General features: G+C 36.9%; 3 protein-coding genes across 4 annotated transcripts; 2 read left to right on the forward strand and 1 right to left on the reverse strand.

Moving 5' to 3' along the window:
- The first annotated feature begins 6,992 nt into the window (after positions 1 to 6,992).
- On the forward strand, positions 6,993 to 8,119 carry LOC112170065 (citrate-binding protein). Its single transcript, XM_024307210.2, has 2 exons — positions 6,993 to 7,256; positions 7,727 to 8,119. The coding sequence occupies exons 1-2, from the start codon at positions 6,993 to 6,995 to the stop codon at positions 8,117 to 8,119; spliced, it is 657 nt and encodes a 218-aa protein (XP_024162978.2).
- A 6,362-nt stretch (positions 8,120 to 14,481) lies between these two features.
- On the forward strand, positions 14,482 to 15,274 carry LOC112170067 (citrate-binding protein). The gene is made up of 2 exons (XM_024307213.2): positions 14,482 to 14,765; positions 14,882 to 15,274. The coding sequence occupies exons 1-2, from the start codon at positions 14,502 to 14,504 to the stop codon at positions 15,272 to 15,274; spliced, it is 657 nt and encodes a 218-aa protein (XP_024162981.1). The 5' UTR covers positions 14,482 to 14,501.
- A 708-nt stretch (positions 15,275 to 15,982) lies between these two features.
- Positions 15,983 to 27,312, reverse strand: LOC112170066 (sterol 3-beta-glucosyltransferase UGT80B1). Of its 2 annotated transcripts, none has more exons than XM_024307211.2 (15): positions 26,450 to 27,312; positions 26,260 to 26,367; positions 25,772 to 25,935; positions 24,775 to 25,017; positions 24,080 to 24,191; positions 23,464 to 23,634; positions 22,332 to 22,395; positions 21,390 to 21,447; positions 21,104 to 21,281; positions 20,353 to 20,483; positions 19,948 to 20,050; positions 18,735 to 18,811; positions 18,427 to 18,474; positions 17,941 to 18,090; positions 15,983 to 16,498 (listed from the first exon to the last, which is right to left on the reverse strand). In XM_024307211.2, exons 1-15 carry the CDS (start codon positions 26,529 to 26,531, stop codon positions 16,304 to 16,306), a joined length of 1,884 nt encoding a protein of 627 aa, XP_024162979.1. In that variant the 5' UTR covers positions 26,532 to 27,312; the 3' UTR covers positions 15,983 to 16,303. The 2 variants fall into 2 exon arrangements, with proteins under 2 accessions (XP_024162979.1, XP_024162980.1); XM_024307212.2 differs by having other exon boundaries at positions 25,772 to 25,920; positions 26,450 to 27,308.
- Between the last annotated feature and the right edge of the window lie 251 nt (positions 27,313 to 27,563).

Genomic DNA, 27,563 nt, shown 5'->3' on the forward strand with positions numbered 1-27,563 from the left:
TACCTCACGATTCGAAACCCTACTTTTTTCCTCTCCCCCTAAACAAACCCCCGAAACCAGTTTCCCCACTTCCTCCCCCTCTCTGGCCAGATCTCGATCAATTTGATTGGGATCTCCAGCTGGAGAGGAGGGAGGGTACTCATTCTTGATCTTGTTTTCTTTTCCGTTTTGCTTGTTTGCTTTTCTTTGCCGTTTTGGCCATTTTCCTTGGAGTTCGTCTCCTATCCAACCTTGCTTGGTGACCCCGTGCGGGTTTGTAGTATGCCGGGTCCTCAGTCAATGTTCCTTTGGGGGATCGGGGAGTGGTGGTTGTGGTGGCGGCCTGGGTTGGTCCCGATCAGTTTGGGTCCAATCTGATGGGGTGGTTTGATATGGGATGGACCCGATTTGGGAAAGGCCTGGGGTGGTCTTGGTGGCAAAGGGTGGAGGGTGGTGGTCAAGCGATTCTGATGGCAGAGGGCTGTTGGGGGTCAATCGGAAATGGCGGTGGTGGTGGGTGTGGTGGCCTGCTGAGAGTTTTTAGTGTTTGGTTTCTTTATTTCATCAATAAGTCTTTTGTAGGTTTTTTTAGTTTTAGCTATTAGGTCGCACTGCAATTTTTGGTATAAACAATCTTCTCTTCACCGATCGAGAGGTCGTTCCTATTCTGGAGTTGGGTCAGCAGCGGTGGCGAAAATGTCTGGCTATAGACAATCATCCTTGACCTTCTAGTGGGTCCTTCCTATCTGAGAAGGGTCGAAGGCGATGGCGATTTGGAGCAGTGGTGGATGGATGGTGTTGACAAGAGGGTGGTGATGGTGTTGAGTTTTTTAGTCCCAGGTCTGATTGTCTGGCAACCCTTTTGGTCGGGTTTAGGTCACAATGAGTGTTGGCTTGGTCGATCAAACGCTGGTCAGGAGGACTCTGGTGGGTGAGTTTAGTGTCAACACAAGTAAGTTGTCTAGTTTAGAGTTCTTACTGGCTGGACGAGAGGTGACATGTCAAGGATTCACTGCTTCTGCGCTTTTGTCTGTCATACAGTTTTGTGTTTGCCTTTTGTTGTAGTGCAAGTTAAGTCTATAGTTGAGTCGGGGCCTTGTTGGCTCCGTTAGTCAGTCATTTTGGAGTTCCAGTGTGAAGTCCAGTGGCCATTTCTGTGTATGAGATGATGCCAAAACTCATTGTATCCAGTTCATTATTAATGAAGTTTCTTCTTGAAAAAAAAAAAAAAAAAAAGTTGTATGTACCTCACGGATTGTGTTTTGTCCAAAATGGCATTGTCTTTAGACTTTATGTTATATATATATATTTAGGGTCACTTTATGTTATATATATATATATATATATATATATATATATATTTAGGGTCACTTTTCGGTCGGACATCCACATCTCAACCGTTCAGTTTTTAGGTACTAATGTATAGATCATCTCTGCAAAATTTCAACGAAATTGATGGTCTTTAAGGTATCTAACTCGCTTAAACCAATGGACAAACTGAATCTGTCCAACCTGAACCGTACTAGCTTTAAGGTAGTTATCAATGCCTTAACGACCATCAATTTGGCTGAAATTTTGCAGAGATGGTCTATACACTAGTACCTAGAAACTGAACGGTTGAGATGTAGATATGCGACCAAAAAGTGACCCTAAACCCTAACCTCACTCTGAAATTTCAAAGCGATGTCTCGCTCTAAATAGGATCTTACACACACACACATATATATATATTGGAGCTTACATCGAATTTGATAAATATGCAACTACGTATATAACAAACCGAATATTAGTCGACAGTTCGACACATTAAAGTACTTGTATACAACATTTGTTAATGCCCAGAGATGTAATCATGATAGCAACTTGTTTTTTTTTTTTTTTGAAAAGATGATAGCAACTTGTTGGTGATGCTTGGACTAGCTATCACGGGTCTGCACAATCGGGTGTTAATTAGTTGCTCGGAATCATAAAAGAACAAGTCATATATTCCAAAATGAATAGATTCGGTTTCGAGCAATCTGAATGCTGCTGGATTCATATATACTTGAATCCATTTACTTCATTGTGTAAACTAATAATCTTACATGTTTTTAACCTTACGAAATTATGAAACATGGAACTCATAATTTTTTCTCTAAGAGCTAAATTAATTTTACAAGCGGTGCAAGTAAATCAAGATATCCATTAGATGTCAGTCGTTGATATTTATAGACAATCTTTTTTTAATAATATAAAATATACTTAATGTTATCCAACCCTCTATTTTTGTTGATGCAACTGCATGTCGGTGCACTGAATACTCTCTCAACAAACTTTACATAGAAAATCGTTTGTGCCCCCAAAATTCTAATTTGATCACATGTGCCCTTGTACTCTCCAGTTTGATATCAATCATCGTTTTTTATATATTCCATCAATTTCTTCATAAATTATTGACGTGCCGAGCTCATTTAATCTAGTTTTTGACCCTGTGTCACTCAAGAAACACATCATTCACATCATCAAGGACAAAAATTGGCACAAGTGGACTCGCCACATCAATAATTGATGGAAAAATTCACGAGACGTTTTGATGGGTATTGATCAAATTGAAGAGTGTAATGTAACATGTGATCAAATTAGAACTCTAGGGTATTCTCAAAAAAAAAAAAAAAAAAAAAAAAAAAAAAACGAACTCTAAGGACATAAACAGTTTTCAGTATAAAATTTAGAGAGGTAAAATGCATTTTAACCTAACTTAAATTAATACTTCTTTTTTTGTTTATTTTGTTACTTTTTTAATATTCAACATTTTTGAATTAATGGTAAGTCCATTGATAAAACTCATGCTAAGAGGGTCATTACATATCCACCCGCTGCCTTACAATAGACAAAACAAGGCTTCATGGTAAAACCACAATGATACATAGAATAAACCAACTATATTCGAACTTATCGCTCACTTATCTAAACTAAAGCCAACTTATAACTATGACAAAAATATAGTTTATAGGCAAGTACGCAAAGTAACTAATACTCATTAGCGCTCACTAAGAACTAACGAGCATAGGGTCCTAAAAAGTAAGGACTTATTAGAAAAAATAAATTAAATAAAGGCCCAGAACTTAAAGAAAGCTAAGCCCTAGGCCCAACAAGTAGGGCCTAGATTCACTCTAAATGCACAATTTGCAATCTGCGTACCCACTAGCGCTAGCCACCACGACTCACCGCAGCAGTATTGACCTGCCATAGCCCTGCCGCACCCAAACCGCCACCGCCTTCGCCTCCGTTTCGCTTCAAGAGCCACCACCGTTGCCCGCCCAAGGATGAAAGAAAAATGATATGCAAAAATAGGTAGATCCACAACCAAAATAGGTGGGAATCCACCGCTTCCAAACCGCCCCACCGCTGCCCTCGCTCGGACCCGAGCCTAGTCCGCCCCCGCCCTCCATTCCTGAAACGATGCACCCAGAAAGCAGCCTGCATCAATCTGAAGAAAACTTCGATCGACCTTCACGGTCAAAACCCTTAAGGCCAAGCCATCTCAAAACTCAGAGGACCATGCATGGACCAAAGCATCACCTGTCTTGTAGCATTCAATGCCGACGAGGCGACTTCAGAATGCCACCGGATGGGATTGCAGAAGTTGGCCCTGGTTTGGTGGCGGCGTCCTTCTTAGTCTAATACTCTTCCTCTGAAAGAGGCTCTCTGATTCTTCCATTGTTCAACGTACATGTTCCCTTATGTTGAAGACTATTAACCGTAAATTCCATGCACCCAATCTCCATTAATATTACTACAATACTACATCTGATCACCCCACCACATCCAACGTACCCTACCAATTTCACCATACAATTGTCCCTGTGGGGACTTAATAATTCAAATGATCGATAACCTATCACTCCAATAATAACTTTTTTTTTACCTTAATTAATGAAAGTTTTGAGAAATTTTAAATACACATCCCTAATTACTTTTTTTGGTCAACAATGAAATTTCATTAAGCCACCAGGGCCAATCCCTAATTATTTAATACACACTCCTTGCTCAATACACCTACCATTAAATTTCTCATTCTAATATTTTTCCCAAATTACCTAAAATATCCTTAAACTAAAAAAAACCATGAAATACACTATTATTTAACTACATTAAGGCTACTATTTAATTTGATTAGTATATATAATTGACCATAGTAATTGCTTGTTAGTTAGTGGGAAATCCATAAGAATTCATTATTGTTCCCTTCAAATAGATGCATAGAAATAGGTTTTGTATTATTTGAGTTCTCCTTCACCAAACATGGAAACACCCTATTAAAAAAGTATAAAATTTTGAGTCAAACATTCAACCAAAACTATATCAGTAGTTTCTCCGCAATGACAAAACTACGAAGTTGTCATTTGGATGGTCAAACAAATTAATAATTACAAACTTTTATACGTGTGATGTTTTATATTAAATAATAAATTAACTAATCATAACTTTTAGGAAAGAAAAAAAATGAACTAAAACGTGGGAGTAAAGCGATATGTTTTAAAAACACTTAATGCCATTGATATTTTGAATTTCAAAATTATATGGTCGCTCACCCCATTTAATTACAATTTATTTAAGAAAAATTTAAATTAGATGGTTTCTAACTTTATTCTTGTTTTAAATGAAGATGTCATTTATAGAAGTTCATTGTGTTTATAATTATAGAATAATATAAGGAAAATATGATCATTATTATTTTTCTTCTAATACATAAATGTCTATTTTGGTCATTTAATCTATCTGTAAAATCTGATTTGAAATATAAAATAATAGGGATGTGTATTAAGTAGTTTGGAGTGTGTATTTAAAATTTCTCGAAAGTTTTTATTTTTTTATTTTTATTTTTTATTTTTTATATTTTATTTTTTATTTTTTATTTTTTTTACAACATGAGTTGTTATACTGGTAACATGAATTGTGAAATTTTTTCGTACATGGCATGTACTACAGCCTTACATGTAATTACACAACTTTTTTTTTTTGATCAAATAAGAACTTCATTAATAAAACGAAGATTACAATGAGAATGAGAGATAAAACCTTCAACCGAAACTTTTCCCACTTTAGACGTCAAAATGGACATCTATACTGACGCACTGTTGAAGCCCAACTAGGCCCCGACTCCAAACATACTAAAAAACTCAACTAAAAATACTAAACTGGCACCAAACAAAGTGGCAGAAACAACAAAACGTATTAGAGCAGACTCAGCCAAGAACACCAACTCCCACCCAGAATCCACCTGGCCAGCAATTGATCGACTAAACCAACACTCGTCGTTGCTTCGAACTCGATCAAAGGGATTTCTGGACAGTTAGACCTAGGACTAAAGAAAACCCAACACCGTCATCCCATCACTACTCCAAAGCACCATCACTTCCAACCCAAATCCTGACAGGAAAGACCTCCTAGAAAGCCATTAATGCTCATCTATGCCACATGCAGACTTTGTGCTGACTCTAAACTAGGCAGGAACGACCCTCAGGAAGGCCAAAGTGATGATTGTCTCTACCACCACCTACAGTGCACCCGACCTAACACAAACCAGCTAAAAACCACAAACCAAAACCAAAACCAGAATAAAAAAAAAACACCAAAACACTGTTTCCCAGATTGGGCCCAATACCACAGACCCAGCCTAACTGCAGCTCCATCATCCCGACTCCCATTGACTGCCGTGACCACAGTTCCCTCGCTCCTTCGCCATCCAAACCTTGGTTGCAGATCGAGACACCTCACTTGTCTTCACATCACCGCCGTTGCGGTCACATCTACCAGGATCGCGGCCTCCCCACTCCACCCATTAGCACCACCCCTGTAACACCCCTCCAGAACCCGTCCGGAGATCGATCTGACTTCAAACCACCAAGAAGTTCCGATCCAAGCAGTAGAGCACCCAAACAAGCCCGATCTGAACCCCACCCATCCCCCCTAAACTAGATCGGGAACGAAACATCACCCTCGATCTGGGGTTTCCCATCCCCAGCCAGCCACCCGACCATCCAAGCCAGGATCGATCCAGCCACCCCCTCCACGACGTCCCCATACGTCTTCTCCATCTAGTCGTGATGAGTCGTTCCCATTCTAATTCATATGTCCATCCTCCGCTGGCAGAAAACCCCGCGAACTCCTGATGGTTGAAGCCCAAAGCCTACTGACTCGACGCCACTACTTGCCGATAAACGGCGACACTAGGCCTACCCGTCCGGCAACAACGTTCGTAGGACGCGTCGCCGGACGAGTGAGAAGAAATTTGAGAGAAACTCTTGCGGCTAGGGTTTTTTAGTACGATTACCTTTCTTAAGCAGTTGGATATTAGGGAAGCTGTAATTACACAACTTGAAATAACTGATCTGGTCATTATTCATTACATACTGATCGAATCGTGTATTAGATTGTTGGTGTGAGAAGTCTCGCAATCGAATGACAGGATGGTCCACAGCAAAACAAAATTGTATCAACCGACGGGTAATAACATAAATCCTCTTGGACCGACGAAAATGTAAGAGATGGATAAGCGAGACTGCTGTTTTGGCTTGACAGGAGTTCCTTTTCAAGTTATTGACCACTATTTGTGCTGTCCATCGAAAAACAAACGGAGAATGATAAGAAACTAGAGATGATATGAAAATGAATGCTAGGTCTGGACTTAATGATCCGACAGGGTAACAGTCCCAAGATAAGTTGACATGCACTCTATCCTTTAGGTTTACTGGAAACTAACCCACGTACTGATCGAGCTGTTTATAATTATAAATATTTGATGGGTAAAATTTAAGAATTCTATTGAAATTTCTCATATAAGACATGCATAGAAGTCCAACTATTGGAATTTATTCCAAATAGCAGCAGCAAAAGAAAAATAACGAAAACCTGAAAGCAAGTATCATGTTGCTGCTATAAATAGGGCTCATTATGTTCTGTGTTGTTATCCATTTCCCTCAGACTAAATCCCCATACATTCCATATTGGCCATTACAAGTTGCATGAAAATGAATTCCTTCTACTACAAGTTGTTGTGTTTGCTCATTCTGAGCTTCTTCGAAGGCCACTATCTTTGTGGTGCTGATCCTACTGATGGCTTCACCCTTGTGCCATTAACAGAAGACAACTTCAAGCTGCAAAAGCCATACAATGAACCCCTTGATGATCGTTACAGTTACAAAGATGGAGTTCGAAGTTTCTGGATCTACAACAATGACAAGCCCTACAGCCCAGATAGCCCAACCAGACCACGCTCAGAACTGCGCATATCGGTATCTATATCTCTCGCTTTCTCACACACACACACACACGCACTCGCTCGACTGTTTTGAATATTATCAATATATATATATATATATATATATATATATTGATATATATATATATATGCATGTTCTGTGTGGATAATTGGACAACATAACATGCCATCTATCTTAGAAGAGAATTCATCCTACAAGCAATGCTAAAGTCACCTCTCTAATCTCTATCAACATAATTGATATATATATATATATATATATATATATTGATATATATATATATATATATATATTGATATATATATATATATATATGCATGTTTTAAATGGATAATTGGACAACATAATATGCCATCTATCTTAGAAGAGAATTCATCCTACAAGCAATGCTAAAGTCACCTCTCTAATCTCTATCAACTTTCTCTCCATGGAAACACCATAACATTTTAACAAGCCATCTGTGTACGCGGGTTTTCTTGCAGGGACATGACTATTCGTCTGGAATCTGGCAATTTGAAGGCTATGCATATGTGCCCAGTGGTACGTCTGGGGTTACAATAGTGCAGATTCATGGTGCAAGTGAGGGAGAGACAACTCTCCAACTAAGGATGTATGAAGGAGATGGTGGAGATCTCAGATACTACAGATACAACTTAGTTGATACTGGTCTCTATGATAAGTGGTTCAGAGTAAACATAATCCACAATGTTGACAAAGGGAAGGTCATAGTTTTCATTGACGGTGTTAAGAAGTTTGTGGTGAAAGATCAGGGACCAGGGGACCTGTACTTCAAATGTGGTGTGTATGCAGCACCGTTTAATTCCAGTAACTACATGGAATCAAGGTGGAAGGAGATCAAAATTTACAAAAAATGATGGGAAAATTACTATATTTCTATTCAGTAGCTAAATATGATGTTATGGAGGCTATGCCATCTTTGTATTTATGAATGTACAAAACTATGGTTTCACTAGAACTCATAAAACTCTATCTCCCTCTTATAGTTCCTTCATTATGCATGTCTATGAAATTTAGTATCACATTTATAATCCATGAACATAGCTACTGCTATTGGGAAATGTTTCAAGTAAAGAATCAATACAATCACTGTTCCAAATTGCCAAAAAAATCTTTCTCAAACTGTGAAAGATTTTTTGGCTTTTCTTTATTAGAATAGCAGCCATGTTTGATGATTACAATCGTGTAATTGATTCAAGCAACTTGGTCCAAGTATGTAAATGAATTATCTAAAAATCGAGAAGAACCACTGCAAGTAAACAATAGTTCGTGTTTCTTTTGATAACATAGCATCAGTTTGTATTGCATGAGACTTCCAATGTACATCCATGATATGCTACAGGAAAATCTTGAACCAAATGCCCTTTCTTTTTTCTTTCATGAACCTTATAAAAATCTCAAGAAGGAGAAACAGGAAACGTTTCAAGAACGCACACAAAAAGTGCAAACAATTGGTGATGAAGCTTACACTGTACATCTGGTACTCTGGTAGTTGTCCAAGTTTCCAAACAATAGTAACTTGTGTATATACAATTTATCAATGTCCCCTCTTGGCAAATTTGTATTCCCAAACCCATTGACCATATCCTGCGTCTTGATACCAAAGTGAAACCAAGGGTTGAGCCTGGTATGTTTTGGAGTGTCGTACCTTCGTATAGAAGGTATGGTGTACAGGAATAGCAAAGTGATTATCCTTATTCTGTCAAAATATTCAAAAAAGAGGGTGCTTCTCTTTGTCTATTCTCAGACATAAACTATGGAGGTACAGATTGCACAGAGCAACGCTAGTAACAAGTAATAGTTGAACGATACCAATTTCTAACAGGCCCCCTCCCACAATTAAGCAGCATATTTGTGGATATATTTTACTCAATTACTTCAACCAAGTCATAAGTATACCCTTCTATATCGAGGAGAACGTTTAAAAAGAATCACATTATATGTACTCATGTCCAGTTCACATCCTTCCCCCACCGTCTTAGAGCAAGTTCACCCGTTGGGTCACCAGGTCACCTACTATTCACTGCTTTTTAGTGTTTATTTCCACTCTTTGGGTCACAGGCACAGTTTCCAATAAGACCTGGGTCACCAGGTCAGCTTGCAGGTCACCAGGGCGACCCAGAAAGTGACACATGGCAACCCAGGGCACGAAATACACTGTGTTCGTGACCCAGAGAGTGAAAATACACATAAAAAGCAGTGAATAGTAGGTGACCTGGTGACCCATGGGTGAACTTGCTCTTAGTCAAACAAGTTACTGTTTCCTAATCCTTCCATCACCACAAAGGAAAATAATTTTAGAGTAAGTTGTTACACTGTCATTCTTCATTTCATCTAAACAACCAAGAAGACCTCTGCAAGTACAAAACTTCTTTAACAACCCCTTAAACTAAAGCAGTTTAAGACTACACACTGTACTAATTCCTCATTCAATAAAACAACTACAAAGCATCAACTCTGACCAGATTTTTCACAAAGTCGAACATTTAAGGTTATCCACACCACAAAAAATGGCCCTCGCTCATTCATAAAAGTAGCACACAAACCACACCTACAAAGCATCAACTCTGACCAAATTTTTCACAAAGTCGAACATATAAGGTTATCCACACCAAAAAAATGGCCCTCGCTCATTCATAAAAGTAGCACACAAACCACACCTCTTGAAGCATATTACCTGCTGTACTGAGCTTGCAAATCAATATACAGAAACTGGTTCAGCCATAAAGTACTCCAACCTCCATATAACCTCAAAAACTCAATTCAATTAACTAGAATTGATCCCAATATCAAATGTTTTTGTGCAAAGGTTTGCGGAAGAAGTAAACGATGGAACAAGCCCATGCAAAATATCTCTTTCCCCAATCATTTAGACGACGATTGATAGATAGCATGCATGCCATTTGGGGGGCAAGCCCTAATCTCTAAACCTGAACTACGTACTATTTCTAACCGTACACATTGTGACTTGAACTCAGAATAAGCATTCAAGTCAAGGCAGCGCGTGGCTTTGCCAGTTACGTTCTCATTAAGTTCATAATCCCCGGGGCTTTTGCTAGGGTTAAATTATTTCTTCAATTACTTCCGTAGTTGTAAGTGCATGTAGGTGAAACTTAACAAAAATTGGAAAAAATTAAAAGCTTACAATTTCGGTGTTGTTAATAGCAAGCATTGAACAAAAGGATATCACAGGACGAAAACCGCTCGACCCAGAGGGATAAGCAAATGAGGGCAAATTGTTTGAGGGACCAGATGAGGATCGATAAGCAGACTGTTGCAGCGGACTTCAAGGTTTCGATCAGGAGTGAAAGGGAATTGGAGAAGGGTTTGGAATTTGAAACGAATGGAGGTTGGGACTGTTCACTCAGGTTAGGGTTAGAGATTTAAAGATTTGGATATAATTAGAAGGAAGCATAAGGGGTCTAGGGTTTAGGGTTTAGGTGGCTCTGTAATGTATATTTTTTTTGAAGATACTCTGTAATGTATATTATTATCCGAAGAGAGTTTCTATTGGGACCTCCAAATCTGCTCACTTGACCTCACTCTATTATGAATTATTAAATGACATATATAATCTACTATAAAATGACTATTAAGGACAATAATTATAACAAAAAAATTGTTATATTTATTTTCTCTAGACTTTCCAATTCAATAATATTATATTGCATTCTTTATTATCTTCCCTATCTATTTTCATTTTCCAATTTCACTACATACTCATTAAAGCATTCATATGTATTTAATAAGAAATAAAACTATGATTAAGATAAAAATGTATGATATGCATATTGAACGCATATTGGTCAGGGAGAACAAAATAAATTGTATTATGACCTAAATCTAAATCTATCCATTATATTTGCAAAAAGAAGAAAAAAATAGAGCTAGCAAATAAAAATAAATAAAAAATATTTAAATAATTAATCATGAGGTACAGAAAATAGAGAAACATTAAGTAAAAATGATTAATCTGTTTTTTTTTTTTTTGCACAGCTAAAAAGAAAAAGTAAATAAAAAAATCACATAATAGTTCATGTTATTTTATTTTATTAACTTTAAAACTCAATACCTTGTGTTTGATTTTTTTATTGGATAAGAGATTTATGTTGTCTGATTAAGGAATGGAGATGTAATTAAGATTTATAGAGTAAGTAAATCATTGAAATGACTAACTTTTTTATTATAAAGATCTTAGTTTGTTTGTAAATTATATGTGTGAGGTTATTTGAGGAACTTTAGTGAGGTTTAATGAGTAAATTTAGTAGTTAAAAATTTGATAGGAGGTGTAAAAAGCATAGAGGTCAAGTGAGTAAATTTGGAGGTTTCAATAGAAAAACTCTTATCCGAAACAATTAACTCATTTGATTGGTTTTACTGTATGCCTAAAAAGTCATAACCAAATGGTAGCGTGACATTTTGGAACTGAAAACTGATATAGAAAATTACTCATAAGTGTCATTTTGACACTTTAATTGGTCATAAGGCCACTTGAGAACTCAAATTTTTCCCTCCCTGATGATTTTACCCTCCTACCTAAGAAACCCAACCGTACCACGAAGCCAATTACAGATCAACCTCTCTCTCTCTCTCTCTGAGTTCAATTCCAAAATCTAGACACTGAATCAACCTCCTCGGTCTGATGGCGCTGTTCTAGTCTGAAGAACTTCGACGACGCTAATCGCAGCTAAAACAGCTGTAAAGCTCCGATCATCGCTCTGATGAAAATGAATGGCGGCCGCACAAGAAGATGAAGAACCTCAAGCTTCCGATCATCGAGCCCGGCGGCCAAGAGCCCAAAATCAAAGCCGAGTCGCTCTCCTCAAGCCGTACTCCAATATTTCATAGTCTCAATGTCTGGAAGGCGTCTGAATTGGAGAATGGCAGCTGCAGCGGCGAGCGATTGAGATATGAAGCATCTGATGCTTTCGAATCAGCTCCGCCACGCGACTCCCGGCCTCAGCATTGTTGTCATGGCCTTCATGCCTACTTGGTCGGTGAGCAATTGTACAACCTTGGTGGATTAATGCGTGGCCAGCGGTATGATCTGATCAGCAAGATCCGCCATGAAAAGTCTCAAGTCTGCAACCGTCATGAGCAGAAAGCCTATTGCCGAGTCACTTCTTACGCCTTTATCATTGACGGCGTCGAGGAGCTAAGTGAGGCAGAGGTAATTCATTTGCTCGGCTTGCTTCCAGATTGCTTTGCACCAGTGTTTTGGGATGATTCGTCATCGTCGCGGTCCGATCTGACAATCAATTTCGTCTATGAGGTGATGGTTTGGATTGGGCTTTCAAATTGTGTGCACTTTGCTTTCAAGAGGATGATGATTCTAATCATGGAAGATGAGTTAGATGATGCAGAGAGAATGATGCTCTAGTGTAGCTTTTGGTAATTCTTATGGATTTTATGGCTTACTCTAGTGAATGATGCTCATGGATACAAATTATGTTGATGGATTATGATATGTGCAATACATTCAAATTTGAGCAGTACAAGGCTTTGACATTGTATATTTGTAGTTGTTTTGATTTTTCATTGTGGCTTCTGTGTTGGTTGGTAATAGCTTTCTCAGTCGGTGATAGTAGTTTTGTTAGGCTATGGTAATAGCTTTCTCAATCTCTGCGAATAGATTTGTTTTGCTCAGTAGTAGCTTTTGGTGATGGTTAAGCAGTTTTTTTGTGTTGGTAACGGTAGCTTTTGTTTCTGGTGACAGTAGCTTTTGTTGCTGGCGACAGTAGCTTAGTGTTGGTGGGAGAGAACAGTAGTTTTTGTTTCTGGTGAAAGTAGCTTTTGTTGCTGGCGACAGTAGCTTAGTGTTGGTGGGAGAGAGTAGCTTTTATTGCTGGTAACAGTAACTTTTATTGCTGGTGACAGTAGCTTTTGTGACTTTGTCGGAAATCTCATCAAAGTAGCTTTTGTTGTTGGTGACAATAATGTTTGGTGGGAATAGCTTTTAGTGGTGGTGACAGTAGTTTTTGTTACTAGTCACAATAGCTTTTGTGACCTCACAGAAGGTCGCTGAAAATCTCATCAGAGTAGCTTTTGTTACTGGTGACAGTAGATTTTGTAACCTTGCCGGAGGTTGCCAGAAATCTCACCATAGTAGTTTTTCTTGTTGTTAGTAACAATAGCTTTTGTGACCTCACCTGAAGTTGCCGGAAATCTCACCAGAGTAGTTTTTGGTGTTAGTGACAGTAGCTTTTGTGGTTGCCGGTGTTCGCCGGAAGTTGGCCGGAGTTGGCTGGAGGTTGATCGGAGACCTCGCCGGAGAGGAGAGAGAGAGGATGATTGTTGACTTTTTACTCTAGTGGCATTTATGTAAATATGTTGGTTTTTATATCCAAAATTGAACACATATTTTAATCTAGTAGCCTTATGAGAAAAAAAAAATTAGTGACCTTATGGCTAAAAAAACATTCAAATATGCACTTTTATACAATTATCTCATACTGATAAACTAAGCCGAGTGAAGCAAAGTGATTGCTAGTTGAAGCCGAGTCCACCACATTGGCCATAGTATCAAACATGCAAAAAAAACAAAAAACATAAAAAATAAAAAAAATAAAAAATGTAGCGGATGCGATCTAAAATAGAGTCCATCACATTCTTCCTTCTCTTTTCTTGCAGTCAAAGTTATTGCCATATGCAACGAAGTTTTTTGCTCACAGTTTCGACTTTTGATTCCATATCTGAAAACAGAACCTGTATAAAAATCGGAAAAATTGTCAAAAGCGTTTCCAGAGGTCTATTTCTGAGACATCCCACCCCATCAAACTTCAGTGTTACTTTTCACTAATCCTGAAGGATCGGGCAACTTATCATGTCTGTTACCTTACTTACTTTGGCGGATCATCAAATCCAGACCTAGCAATCACTTTCATTTCATCTCAAATTGTTCTCAACATTCTCTTTATATTTCGATGGACTGCACAAAACACCGGTCAATGGCTCAAAAGAGGACCTAGCTAGTCAAGCCAAAAGGTAAAAGAGTAGTCTCTCTTTCGTCTTATTTCCCTTTCCTTCAGTTAAAAATCGATAGCTCAGTTCGGCAGTAATTGTACTCCAAAAGTCCATCGACTCATATAAGACATGGATAGAAGTCCAACTTTTGGAATTACAAGAACCAAAATATGAAAGCCACTATCATGTTGTTGCTATAAATAGGGCTGTTCATGTTCCAGGCTGTTATCCATTATTCCATTTCATATAGCTTCAACCCCCATATTGGCTGTCAAAATGAAATCATTCTACTATAAGTTTCTATGTTTGGTGATACTGAGCTTCTTCAACAACCACCATTTCGGTAGTGCTGATCCTACAGATGGGTTCACCCTTGTGCCATTAACAGAAGACAACTTCAAGCTGCAAAAACCATATAACGAACCCCTTGATGATCGATACAGCTACAAAGATGGGGTTCGAAGTTTCTGGATATACAACAATGACAAGCCCTTCAAAACAGACAGTACAACTAGGCCACGCACGGAACTTCGCATAACGGTTTCTCTCTACCTCATCAAATTTCTATATGTCTCTCGCTTCATTGCATAGCATCTCGTGATATCCCACCTTGGAAGCACAGTATAACTGTTTTCTCTCTCGGGTTTCATTTGCAGGGACATGACTACTCTTCTGGAATTTGGCAATTTGAAGGCTATGCATATGTGCCCAGTGGTACTTCTGGGGTTACAATAGTGCAGATTCATGGTGCAACTGAAGGAGCCACAACTCTACAACTAAGGATGTATGAAGGAGATGGTGGAGATCTCAGATACTACAGATACAACTTAGTTGATACTGATCTCTACGATAAGTGGTTCAGAGTGAACATAATCCACAATGTTGACAAAGGGAAGGTCATAGTTTTCATTGACGGTGTTAAGAAGTTTGTGGTGAAAGATCAGGGACCAGGGGACCTGTACTTCAAATGTGGTGTGTATGCTGCACCATTTAATTCCAGTAATTACATGGAATCAAGGTGGAAGGAGATCAAACTTTACAAAAAATGATGGGAATATTACAATATTTCCATTTAGTATAGCTAAATATGATGTATAGGGGCTATGCCATCTTTCTATTTACGAAGTACAAACTATGGTTTCACTGGAACTCATAAAACTCTCGCTCCCCCGTATAGTTCGTTCAGTTTAAGTCCCTACGAAATTTAGTATCAGTTTTATAATCCATAAACATAGCTACTGATATTGGGAAATGTTTCATGTAGAGAATCAATACAATCACTAAAGACTCATCAGTATGCGGTTAAAAAATTAAAATAATAATAATAAATAAAATAAAAACAAGAAAACAAAGAAAGAAAGAAAATATGTGCCAAGTCATTGCCCACTGCTATTTTGGTTAAGATGATCATTACCGGGGACGAAAGTAACCGTTCAGGATTTAGTAGCACTATCATAATCCGTTTAGTCTCCAGTGCAAGTAAAGAACCAACACAACTCATCAAACCGTCTGCACTAACAAAAATGTGCAAAATTGGTGTAAAGCATTTGCAGATGATAGCCAATTTTATTCTCAAAATGTAACTAACTGTCTGAGATCCAAGCAGGGTTGTTACAAGCAAATATCAGATGTACATGTTAAGACGCCTTCAGTCACATTTGTATAATCTGTTACAGGAATTCTACAAACCCATAGATTTTGTTTAACCCAATAATGAGCAGTAAGGAAATAAAAACCTACAATTGAAGCAGACAGTATGAAAGATGGAATAAAAAATTAATTTAATATAATTAGGCTAAGTTCAGCATATATTCTCACTACAAATCAGTTTTTCTAACTGAAAATGAAGTAGACGAAACCTAATTCTCTTACACAAGCCGTCAGAAACCTATAGTAGCTGTATTATTGATCAAACCCACACTGGGAAGCCATGAATGAAATGAATGAAATGTCAGATAAATAACATATGACTATAAAAAAAATAATTTTGAAAAAAAGAAAAGGATAAAAAGAATAAGCTATACACTAGTACAATACAGCAAGAATCCTATGAACCACATGGCAGGCAGCACCATTTCTCAATTTGAAGGGCAGCACCATTTCTCAATTTGAAGAAAGAGCCACCGCAAAGGGTTTGCAGGTTCATCTTCTTCTGAAGATGCAGTTGGTAATGGTAGCTCATGAGGTAATTGCCGGTGAAATGCATCAACTGCAGCTGCAACACCGTCTTCATTCTCTATCAACTTTGCTATTTCTAGTGCTCGAGATTTAACCTAGGATATGTCAAGCTTGGTTAGAAGTAGTACATGTGTTGCTAAGTTGCTCAACCATATAACATCTCGAACTATGAAAGGAAAGCTCAGCTATCTATTGTGAATTTAATAGCATTATAAAAATTCATGTGAAGGATCAGAAAAGAAAAATAAAACATAAAAGGTCACTGACATATGCTCAACTAGGATGAGTTACGCTCCTGATAAGTAGTAGCATTTGTAATTTCTTTTGTCACTTCATGTTTTGGCTAGACACACTAATGACTTCTCTTCTTCAAATCATTTTCAACATAATTTATAAATTGGAATCATATTTTCCTGCTCGTAGTTATTTTTTGTGCATTTGCAGCCCGGCTTTTGGTGCAATAAGATTTTATTCACGAAAGTGTAAATAAATATTCCAACACTAACATGTTAGATGAAAAAATATGACAAGGAGAAAGAAAAATATACTATAAATGCTAGTTCAGTAAAAGCTAATGCAAAGAAAAGCAATTTTATCAGAGGTTCATGAGTTCAAATATCATACATGATGCAAGACATACTGTAAATAACAATGGAGCTTATTCCCCTTTCATATTTTGAGACTTTCTAATCCTCCAGATATTCTTCCTTAATTTCTAATCCAGTGAAAAAAGAAAAATGCATATGGTCCATACCCCTCAAACCTCGAAGTGTCATTTCATCTAGCTAGTAAAATTGTTCATGTTTATGTCAATGACTGTTCAACTAAGTATACCTTGCTTGCATCTTGTGGGATGTTTACCAGAAAAACAGGATTTTGAAAGAAATCTTTTCATATACTAGTAGACATTATACTTTCTATTTGTAAATATGAAACTTAAACAACTCACTTATCTTGAGATTACGGGATATACAGCAATGAAAGATCACCAAATGGTCCATCTGTGACCTTGTTTTTGGCACTCATAAAACAACTAGCCTAACCCCCATCCCCACACCACACCCCCCCCCAAAAAAAAAAAAAAAAAAACTATACAGTAATATAAGGATGCTATTCAAATTTAGTTAATGAACTGTTGAACTTTATTGGATTGTTTAACATGGTATCGGGAGCTCTTGGTGCAGGACATCCTACATTTTGAAATTCCTGATTCTCATCCTCACTTGTCTGTTGATGGAATTACAAGCAAGCAAGGTGATAACTTGATACATTGCTGGCTCATACAGATGTGTATACGTTCAATTATTTCAGCAAAAAAAAAAAAAAATTCTATAGTAACAGCATTAAGTATAGCATTTTTTTTTTGTGCTGTCAAAATCTTAAGCTGTCACCAATTTAAAAGTAACAGTATTAAGTATAGCATAGGAGTTGGAACTTGTTAAAGTCAAAACTATTTCTATATGGCAGTGCACACATCAGATAACATTTTGTAAGATGTATATTTTTCTGATAAAATACAGTATGACATCAAAAATACCTCTGGCTCCAGCATAAATTTAATAGCATTTGAAAGGCTCTCAACGTTGAGCTGGGATATAGGTATTGGTGAAGGTCCCAATCCTTTCTCATGTATCCTATCACCCCAGAAGAACTGATCTCCAAAGAATGGCACTATGGTTGTTGGACACTGTATTTTATAACATTGCCATTAGATAGCATCAAACAAGAAAAGATGATTTAATTGGTAGATTACTGGAAATGTTATTAAAGTTAATTGCACTATGCTTGATTAAATTCATTTTCCTTCACATTGTTATACCTAAATATTCCTTCCCTCTTTTATTTGGGTTTACATGATTTGAATCTAGAAACTACCCCTATTGCACCCCACTCTAACCATCTAAGCCATAGCTCAGGTGGGTTGGTACAAATATGTGTCAGCAAAATGTCAAAATAAACTTATGAAGCTGCTCTCCCAGAAATCAAGGTGATAAGAAAGAAAACAGTGAGTGAAAAGTATTACCCCAGCTCTTAATCCTGTAGCTGTGGTTCCAGCACCACCATGATGAACCTGCATAGTAGTGAAAGTACGTCATCAAGTTAGCCTATAAATATCATTTTACAAAATACTTCTCTGTCAATTTAATTTTAAACCACATCTTTTTGAAGTATGATCAGAAGTTGTCCAGTTGCTTTACAGGCTGCCCCTAGTATTAATTGGTTGAAAACAAAACGCAATAACAATGGAACCATATAGTAGCTGAGCAAATCTATCTATCTAAAACAAAATGAAAACTCATCAAACTTGACAAGATGTAAAATACAACTTACCACTGCTGAACATTGAGGAAACAGCCAATCATGAGGGCAGTCCTCCAAAAGGAAAACACTGTCGGATGCTTCTGTTACTGCAAGAGGCAAATCAAATTAGATCAAAAGTTAAAAACCTTATGCTTTTTCAATATCTTAAGGCAAGCAACTTCAACTGATCTCCTTTTCTCTCCAATAAATTTAATACTATTACATAAGGTTTAACCAGAAAGCATATCCAGAAATTAATATGTATAGTGAATTAAAAGTCAAAACACAAAGAAAATACTGAAATACTAAATGTAATGTGAGAGAAAGAGAGAACAGTTAACATTTGTAAAGAGTAGGTGCCAAACAGATGTAAATAACCCAATAATTTACAAGAACAGTCTTAAAACTGTGAAACGTTTTTGTTTCATCATAGCCCCATTTCTGAATTAGAAGAGAGTTGGATATATATTAACTCGTGAGATTTTCTATAAAGCAATTTCCTATTGCAGGTCTTGTGACGAGACAATTTGATACATTACCAAGGGGTGCTACAAAGCACCTATGAAAATTACAGTTTAAATCTTCTATTTGAAATTTATTGGTGACTTGGTTCTTTTCCCTACCAACTGAGCTGCTGTAGTAAAGAAAATGAGAGAGAGAGAGAGAATTTCAACTTTTAAGATGATTTTGCAACTTAACTCGTGTTTTAATATTATTAGTAATATTCCGATCAGTAATTCAACCAATCGGGTTCTTTCTTATGCATAGAGACTATCCTGAAGCAATATATAATAATTTTCTTTGAGATCTGCAAAACAATGTCCTGGTTTAAAAACTATCTTGACCCCTTGTGAAATTATAGTTTCCATCTCACCTCAGATTATTATTAGTATTATTATTATTTTTTATCATGAATCCCTTGATCCTGATTGCAACAACAAAAATTCAGCTAAATCATTTATGTTTTTAGAACAATTGAATTATCCCCTGATTCAGAAATTGCCTAACCTTCATCAACCCTTACTGCTACTTACCAAATGCTGAAAAAGGAATATAATAATAGATTTCAACCATTTTCCATCTAGTCCAGTGCTAGATCATAAGATGCATAATTGACCCACCAAAGTAGATAATACTTTACTTTAATCAATCCAAGGAACTATAACTATGCAGAGAACTTTTAACAAATCTTCAGATACACCAAAAACATGAAAGTTATTACAAAAAAAAAAAAAAAACTTACAATTCCCTAGGTCTCCCCAACCTTTATCAATTATTCCTCTCTGTCCAGTGTCTTTCAACGCCTCCAATATAATATCAGTAGTTTGCTTGGGATCATCAAGGGGCTTGACAAGCAACAGATGAAATTTGGAATTAAATTCTATTCGAAATGCATGATGCATGATACCAACATTTTTTTATCACATATGTAACATCAGTCAAAATTTTACAGAAAGAAAGACAAATATGAAAGTAGTGAAAGATGAGTAAAGCCTTCAGCCATAACAAATATCAAGTCATTAATTCCTCATTGAGTCATTGTGAAGGACATCGTCCTCTGATTTCCTTACTTTTTGAAGAAAGTGATGACAAGAAACTGACACAAGGAAATATATGAATGAAATAAAAATGGTGGAAATCACCATACCATGCTTCCAAAGCCAATATAGATAGGTTTCGGCCCTTTCTGAATCCACTGAACAAACTTGTCTTGAGGTTGATACTTCGATCCAAGGTTTAAGAAACAATAACCAACAACATCCACTAAAGATCCCCAATCTGCAAATTTCATATCATGTCAAAACCTTCTGACAGAAATATTGCAAAAATAGGAGCTTAAGACAGGTAGTGAACAGTATGTGGGTGTCAAATGACAGCTACTATATTCACAATTTCACATAGAGAAGCATTATATTAAAACATTCAATTCTAGAGTTGGAGAAAAGGACATATTGAAGGGTTCTGCTTAAGAATGTGGGGGGGCAGTCTATATATACAGGTATCAGTCCAACTATAGAACTCCAACTTTCACTAGAGGCACATAAGGCCCACCAAAGAGAAGCAAGATGCAGCCTTTAGACACAAATGCAAGATATAAGCTTTTTATTCCACTTAACATATGGACTCAGACGTAAAGAACCTAATGAAAAGTGAAAGATAAAATATTAGAATATTTATATTCGATTTGCCAAAAAGAACACCAAAGTGGACCTCTGTGGTGAGCTACTTGAGCAAAATGAGTAAATATGAAGATAGCATCACCATCATATAAAGCAAGCTACTCTGTATCCCAGGATCAGTGAATAGCAATAAGGCAATTAGCTCACTATAATAACTTCAACGATTCACCCACGTTATTAATTCCTAGTCCATTACATGATAAATACAAAATTGCTTACCACTTGGTTTTGGTACAACATGAGGACTCCACATATACCCTGTTGGCAAATGAGATATTGATCCGTGGTATGTGCTGAAGTATGCAATAGGAGCAAGCTTTAACTTTTTTTTCCTGAAGTCATTTATATAACTCCTAATGCCCCACCATATCAGTAAATCCACAACAATATATGAAAGCTGGATATGGCAAGGACAAAGGGGAATATGTTTTTCCTTAAATTAGTCCACTTGTTCAAACGTATGAAACAATATAAGTAGAAGCACAACACCAAAACGAGAACATACCCAATAACCAGCACTTTGAGGTACACGTGCAAGTGGGTGAGGGAATTCATAAGTAGGCCTGCCTATAGAAAAGATTGGTGAGATAGCATAATAAAGGAAGGAGTTTAACTCAAAATAAGCCAGTATTAAAGAACAAAGCATGTTTTCGGACTTCAAAAGATGTCTTCTTTTTAGTAATTTCATTCACGTCAACTTAAAACACCGATGTAGTCCATGTGACTAAGAAAGTCCTTTCCTACCTTTTCCACTCTCATGTCAATCAACTTAAAGCAACAACATTCTACGTCAGCGAAAAAGTTTTTTCTACCTTTTCCATTTCCATTTACATCAAATAAACTTTTTAAATATGTCTGACATATCTAAAATTAGAAAGATATATAAGGAGGTAAATCTGGGCCATTACATTCCCATCTACAGTCAGAATAAAATACGCAAATAGGGCTTTAATCATAGACATGAAACAGATCAAATGATTGTGTACCATGTTACCAGACACTTTGGCATCTTATTGTCAGAGTTGTACTGTACATTTTATATACTTGTTCTCGTATCAAACCACTGCCAATCTGAGCCACTACTCAAATGAACTCTAGTTTGAATGAGTGGTCCAAATTGATGGATTAATTACGTGACAGGTAAAATGTCAGGTAAGAGTAAGAGAACATTAGTCAATACACACACCATGGATATTATTAGTCAGTTTTATTACACATGAAAGTGAACCTTGTTATTGTCAACTTAGTATGACTGCTATACTAACCATCGTTCAAGTCAAAACTATGCTCATCTCTGAGGAAAAATAAAAACTAAAATACGTCATATTCATATATAATTTATGCATGTCTTTCTTTTTGTTCGAGATTATGTTAGAGAACATTTGATTTGTAATTAGAATTAACTTTTTGTACCACAGAATGAAAGAAAAATGAGGTCAACACTCACGTCCATGGCATTGTGAAGAAAATGTGAAGGGGTACTCCAAGAGCTTCAGCAACGTGTGCATGTCCTGCAACCCATATCATATATTCAGACAAGTTTTTATGATAGTTTATCTTTTCATATAAGAAGAGGAAAGCATTAAGAATAATTTCATAAATCACACATATCTTTTTATTTAACAAGACGAATAGGTGAACGATTAAGCTGGTAATGTGATTATAAATCCCCAGTCCCCTTCACTTTCTACTTGCACAACTTTTCTCTTCTGGCAAATCTACAAAGACAGTAACTAACATATTCCACAAAACTAATTGCTTAAAGGAAATAGCAATCATTGTCACATATCTGTTACTCCTTAAAAAGGCACAAGAAATAAGGTTTTCATTCTCCTATATGTATTCATACTTCCTGATTAGTTCAGGTCGTTTACAACCTTCTGTTCGTAAATATATTTCTGTGCCTGGAGCCAACCACTTTTGTTCTCACTACAACCACAACTTCTCTCCTCTACATATGAGAAAACTAATTCTGATTTCAATCACAATAGCACCCTATATCCAATGCATACAGTACAATGTCGGGTCTATGGTAAAATCTAATACTCTTAATTATAATGGTAAAAGTCCAATAAAAGATTATGTGAAATGTAAGAAGCCTCAAAAAATTGTTAGCAGGTGCACATACAGGATTACAATTAGAAAAATACATAGGTTCACTGAAGTCACGACTATCAAATTTATAGTGATAAAGTATCCTTCTAACCCTTGACACTGTAATACTAACTGGGAAATAATTGCATTGAAGTGAATCAAACATTCAACTTCTAACCCTAAGCATTCAACTTCTAACCCTAAACATTCAACTCACCATAAGCAGGAGGATTTGATAAAGTATCCTTCTAACCCTAAACATTCAACTTCTAACCCTAAACATTCAACTCACCATAAGCAGGAGGATTTGATAAAGTATCCTTCTAACCATAAACATTCAACTTCTAACCCTAAACAATCAACTCACCATAAGCAGGAGGATTTGATAAAGTATCCTTCTAACCCTTTACATTGACTGTAATAAATACTAACTGGGAAATAATTGTATTGAAGTGACATCAAACATTCAACTTGTAAGAACTCACCATAAGCAGGAGGATTTGCAATAATTGCCTGTGCTTTAAAAGGTACTCCAGTTTCGATATCTGGCTCAGTGCATGCCGGAAGAAGAGACTCAATAATTGCCTTTAGTTGCTTTCTTTGTATAGATATTTCTCCGGGTCCAGATGGAATGAGACCTTTATTTCTGGCCATATCTAAAATTAAAACACACTGAATTTCAGTTATGGAATAAAGCCTCTAAGTAAAGGTATGAGAAAATAAAACCTGAAGTAGTAAAAGAGCTCGAAGAAAGATGGTAAAACTAGAATTTGGTGGTGTAAAACAAGTTGGACAACTATTAGTTATTATTTAAGAAATCAATAGTCAAGTATTCAAGTTGGCCTTCCCACACTCTTGAGCACATGGTTGACACCAATTTGTTCAGGCTATGCTTCAGCTGTGAGAGAGAGAGAGAGAGAGTGGGGGGAATAAAAATGCTTTTGCCCAGCATCTAAAGAACCACAAAATGGCCGATGGCATATGAGGCAAACATAGACAGAGTGACATAGAACATAATTACCAACCCAATATCACCACCACAGAAGCAGTTAAATTGCAATAGTAAAACAAAAGGAAGTTTAATACTAGGCTACCCCTTACATCCTGCCAAAACACGAGGATCACCGCCCAAAGGATAAAATTCTACACCAGCTGATTTTACAAAAGTGCTGAAGTTAGCATGAGTTGCCAACCTGACACGGTGACCAAATTCCTGTAAGAAAACATCAGATCATCTAGAATTAAAAACATATAGATAAAATCTCTGGATAATGCAGTATGATATTTTTCATACAAGGAATACGAGTAATCTGACAATGACATCTGAAACTTATTATAACTATCTTTCTAGCATCATTGCATGATCTATATATAGAGGCAAAATATCACAATTTCATAATATGGACTGTTAAATTGCTAACCTCCCCATCTTGTTACCCCAAAATTTAAAAAACATGTGATATAACAAAAGTGGTAGAAACCTAGATTTAAAAGGACAACTTGATCAACAAAACAATACCCATACAGGTGAACAATATCTTCGATTGCATTAGCTATTGATGCATTAACTTGATAACACAAAACTGACTCACTGAAAAAACACATCTTGAGCATGCACAGGCAATGTACTTTCAAAATATATTATATAGGAATATGTTCATGGATCATAAATGGAACAATGATTAATGAAATTATGATTTGAGGAGAAGCTAATCCTTTTATGAAGAAGTACATAAATACTAAAGCACGAGAAGAAAATTATTACAAAAATCAGCCAGTTATGTTGTTTAACATGCCTGAAATCTCTTCGCCATAGCCAGAAAAGGCTGTACATCTCCTCTTGTTCCAACCACAAGCATGGCAATTTTCAATCTTGGAATTGTTTTTGTTGTACTGGAAGTTGTATCTTCTAAATAGATTGGCACATCTTCAACAGAATGAAGCTCTAACAATTCAGATGCAACAGGTGCACTTCTCTCTAAATCAACTTCTACTGTTCCATCATTTTGTATCTTGACCATCTCAACAATCAGTTTTTTCTGAAACCAAAATGAGAAAAATAATGACCAGTCAAGAAATGAAATAAACATGATGAAAAATGTACAGTAGAATAAAGCCATATAATTTTAAAATATGGTTGTAAGGACTCAGGAGGGGGTGGAAGTTAACTAGAGGCCACAGTGATAGGAGGTGCTAAATTATTCAGCAGCATATAAATCAAATTATGTAATTATATTCCTTTCATAATCAGGTATTGAAGCAGTATAGGATGGTGTAAGGCAGGGACTGCCTTACACTATCATGCTCAGAAATTAAACAGCATTTTGCGTCAATGTATTCAGCATGAAGTTGCAGTTTTATAACGGAAAATATCTATCCCAAATAGCAAGTTTTTAATATTACATGTTGACAATAAAATACAGGACATCAGGAAGACTAAGCTCTGCATAGGAAAATTAAAGACCCCAACATGGTATCTTAGCAAGCAATCTACATGTCAGACCCACATGCAAAACATGCTACTTGTCCCCCAGTAAATTCATGTACACACTTGGTCAACCAACGTCAGAGGGCTTGCTGAGATTATAGAATTACCACTGGGAACTCTAAGCCTTACAAAAAAATATGAAGTTTTGGGCCTCTCCCCCCACTGCCAATCGGTTTTTGGGTGGATGGTCTAACTTTAACTTAAAGGACATCTCTCGTACCTTAAGTACTTATGTTAAATGATAAGTTAGAAGCAGACACGAGAACGCAAACAAACAACAGTATGCATATTATGTTCATATCTACCTTTTCACGTTCAGATAGTCTATCCAGCTTTAGGTCATGCCTGCGACTCTCCCTCCTCTCCGTCATCGACCTAGAGAATTTAATCTCGTGATCATCAATTAACAAATTCTTGGGAGTTCCAATAGGTGCAGTGATCCAATGGTCCAAGCCTTCATTAAGATATGCTAAGACATCAGTGAGTGTGTATCACATAAATTCTAAACAAAAAAATAGCAGTAAATGGCAATTACTCAGTTATATAGGACAAATAAACATCCAGATAATACTCCACAATCCTATATATGAATTCTAAGCTCTCCTCCATTCAATAAAATCTAGCAAACTTAGTTGGTGATGCTTGCAAACTTAGTTGGTGGTGCTTGTTGGCCAAGTAAGAAGGAAATTATTCCATTTAGCTAGAAAATAGCTTTCAGTAAACAGAAAGCCTCTCATCAATATCTTCACTGTAAGGTCTACAAATGTATAAGAACCAAACAAGCAGCACTAACCTCTCTGAGGTGAAGAATCAACATTGAACTCTTTTGACTGAAAAATCTCCAAAACCGAAGAACGCCTCACCGAATTTGTCTTCTGAGTCTCTGCCTTCCGAAAAGAACCTGCATATAACCACTTCATTTGAGAACCAATAACCCATTGCTACTGACTCATAACCATCACTGGCGTACTTAAAATCCTTACCCTGTCCTGGGCTGGTAACGCCTTCATCTTCGGAATGTTTCAAAGGATGGTCTAAACTATTACTTCCCCCATTACTTCCCATTTCAGCTTATGCACAGCCCTCAACAACAGAAACCCACCAAAACCAAAACTCCGAAAACCTCAGTATCAATTCCCAATTTCCAAATTCTTGAATGCACAAGAAACATGAGCCGACTTCTAATAATCAGTTCCCTGAATCTACTAAAATTTGAATCTCATAACGTGAAGAAACACAAACACAAACAGCAAACAGCAAAAAGTACCCACCAAAACCACAACTCTCAAACCCTTCAAAAGCAATCCCAAATATCCAGAACCCTCAAGATTCAAGAGCTACAAACCCCACAAATAATAGAAAGAATGGAAATCATCGAAACTGAGCTGTCGCTTAGGCAGATCATTGCCAGCTCTACTCTCTACTTTGACCCAAAACCGCAGCAGCCACCAGTCAAAACATGGACCAGTTGGTGGCCAAAAGTTCAACCCACCTTTCACGCCTCCAAACTAATACTACAAAGTTGCAGAAAGCTTCTCTTTCGGCTGAGATGTGATCAAAACTGAGAGCAAAGAATCCACACTGCACAGACCAATCTGAACTCTTATGTACAGGAAACACAGCATCCAACGAAGAAGAATTGAGAAACTGCTGAAAAGAATCACTAGAAAACTTTTCTGGGTACTTGAGAGCTGAGAGAGAGGTTGGTTATAGAAGAAGCTAAACGAAGGAAGCTTCACCCCGTGTCGGAGTTTCAACGAAACATCCAACTTATAAGAGACACAGCAGTTTTCTACTGGCTAAGCAGACTGGTCAAATTTTATGTCTCTTTTTTAGGGTCAATCTACTCTTCCGTTTTCTTTTTTTTATCTTTTAGTTCGGAACGAAATGAATATGATTTATAATGACCCTCCAAAGTCCAAAGTGTTACAAGGTCAATGTCACGATATAACCCTAAACGGGGTAAAAGTTTCTTAGCAAAAATAATATGCATTGGTTTTGCATACTTTTTTTTTTTTTTTTGAGGGCAACGGAAGACTAATTCATTGATCGAAATCATGACGACCACACTCGGTCAAGCATGAAGGGTACAAACAC

Source organism: Rosa chinensis, chromosome 6 (assembly GCF_002994745.2).
Source record: "Rosa chinensis cultivar Old Blush chromosome 6, RchiOBHm-V2, whole genome shotgun sequence".
Classification (NCBI taxonomy): Eukaryota; Viridiplantae; Streptophyta; class Magnoliopsida; order Rosales; family Rosaceae; genus Rosa; species Rosa chinensis.

What these genes read in the sequence shown, in the direction of transcription:
- LOC112170067 (XM_024307213.2), top strand. Translation starts at nt 14,502, where the DNA reads ATGAAATCATTCTACTATAAGTTTCTATGTTTGGTGATACTGAGCTTC. An exon ending in GCACGGAACTTCGCATAACG is followed by an intron (nt 14,766 to 14,881) that starts GTTTCTCTCTAC and finishes TTTCATTTGCAG; the next exon opens with GGACATGACTACTCTTCTGG.
- LOC112170066 (XM_024307211.2), bottom strand. Translation starts at nt 26,531, where the DNA reads ATGGGAAGTAATGGGGGAAGTAATAGTTTAGACCATCCTTTGAAACAT. An exon ending in CGTTACCAGCCCAGGACAGG is followed by an intron (nt 26,368 to 26,449) that starts GTAAGGATTTTA and finishes GGTTATATGCAG; the next exon opens with GTTCTTTTCGGAAGGCAGAG. An exon ending in TCCTCGTGTTTTGGCAGGAT is followed by an intron (nt 23,635 to 24,079) that starts GTAAGGGGTAGC and finishes TTTTAATTTTAG; the next exon opens with ATATGGCCAGAAATAAAGGT.
- LOC112170065 (XM_024307210.2), top strand. Translation starts at nt 6,993, where the DNA reads ATGAATTCCTTCTACTACAAGTTGTTGTGTTTGCTCATTCTGAGCTTC. An exon ending in GCTCAGAACTGCGCATATCG is followed by an intron (nt 7,257 to 7,726) that starts GTATCTATATCT and finishes GTTTTCTTGCAG; the next exon opens with GGACATGACTATTCGTCTGG.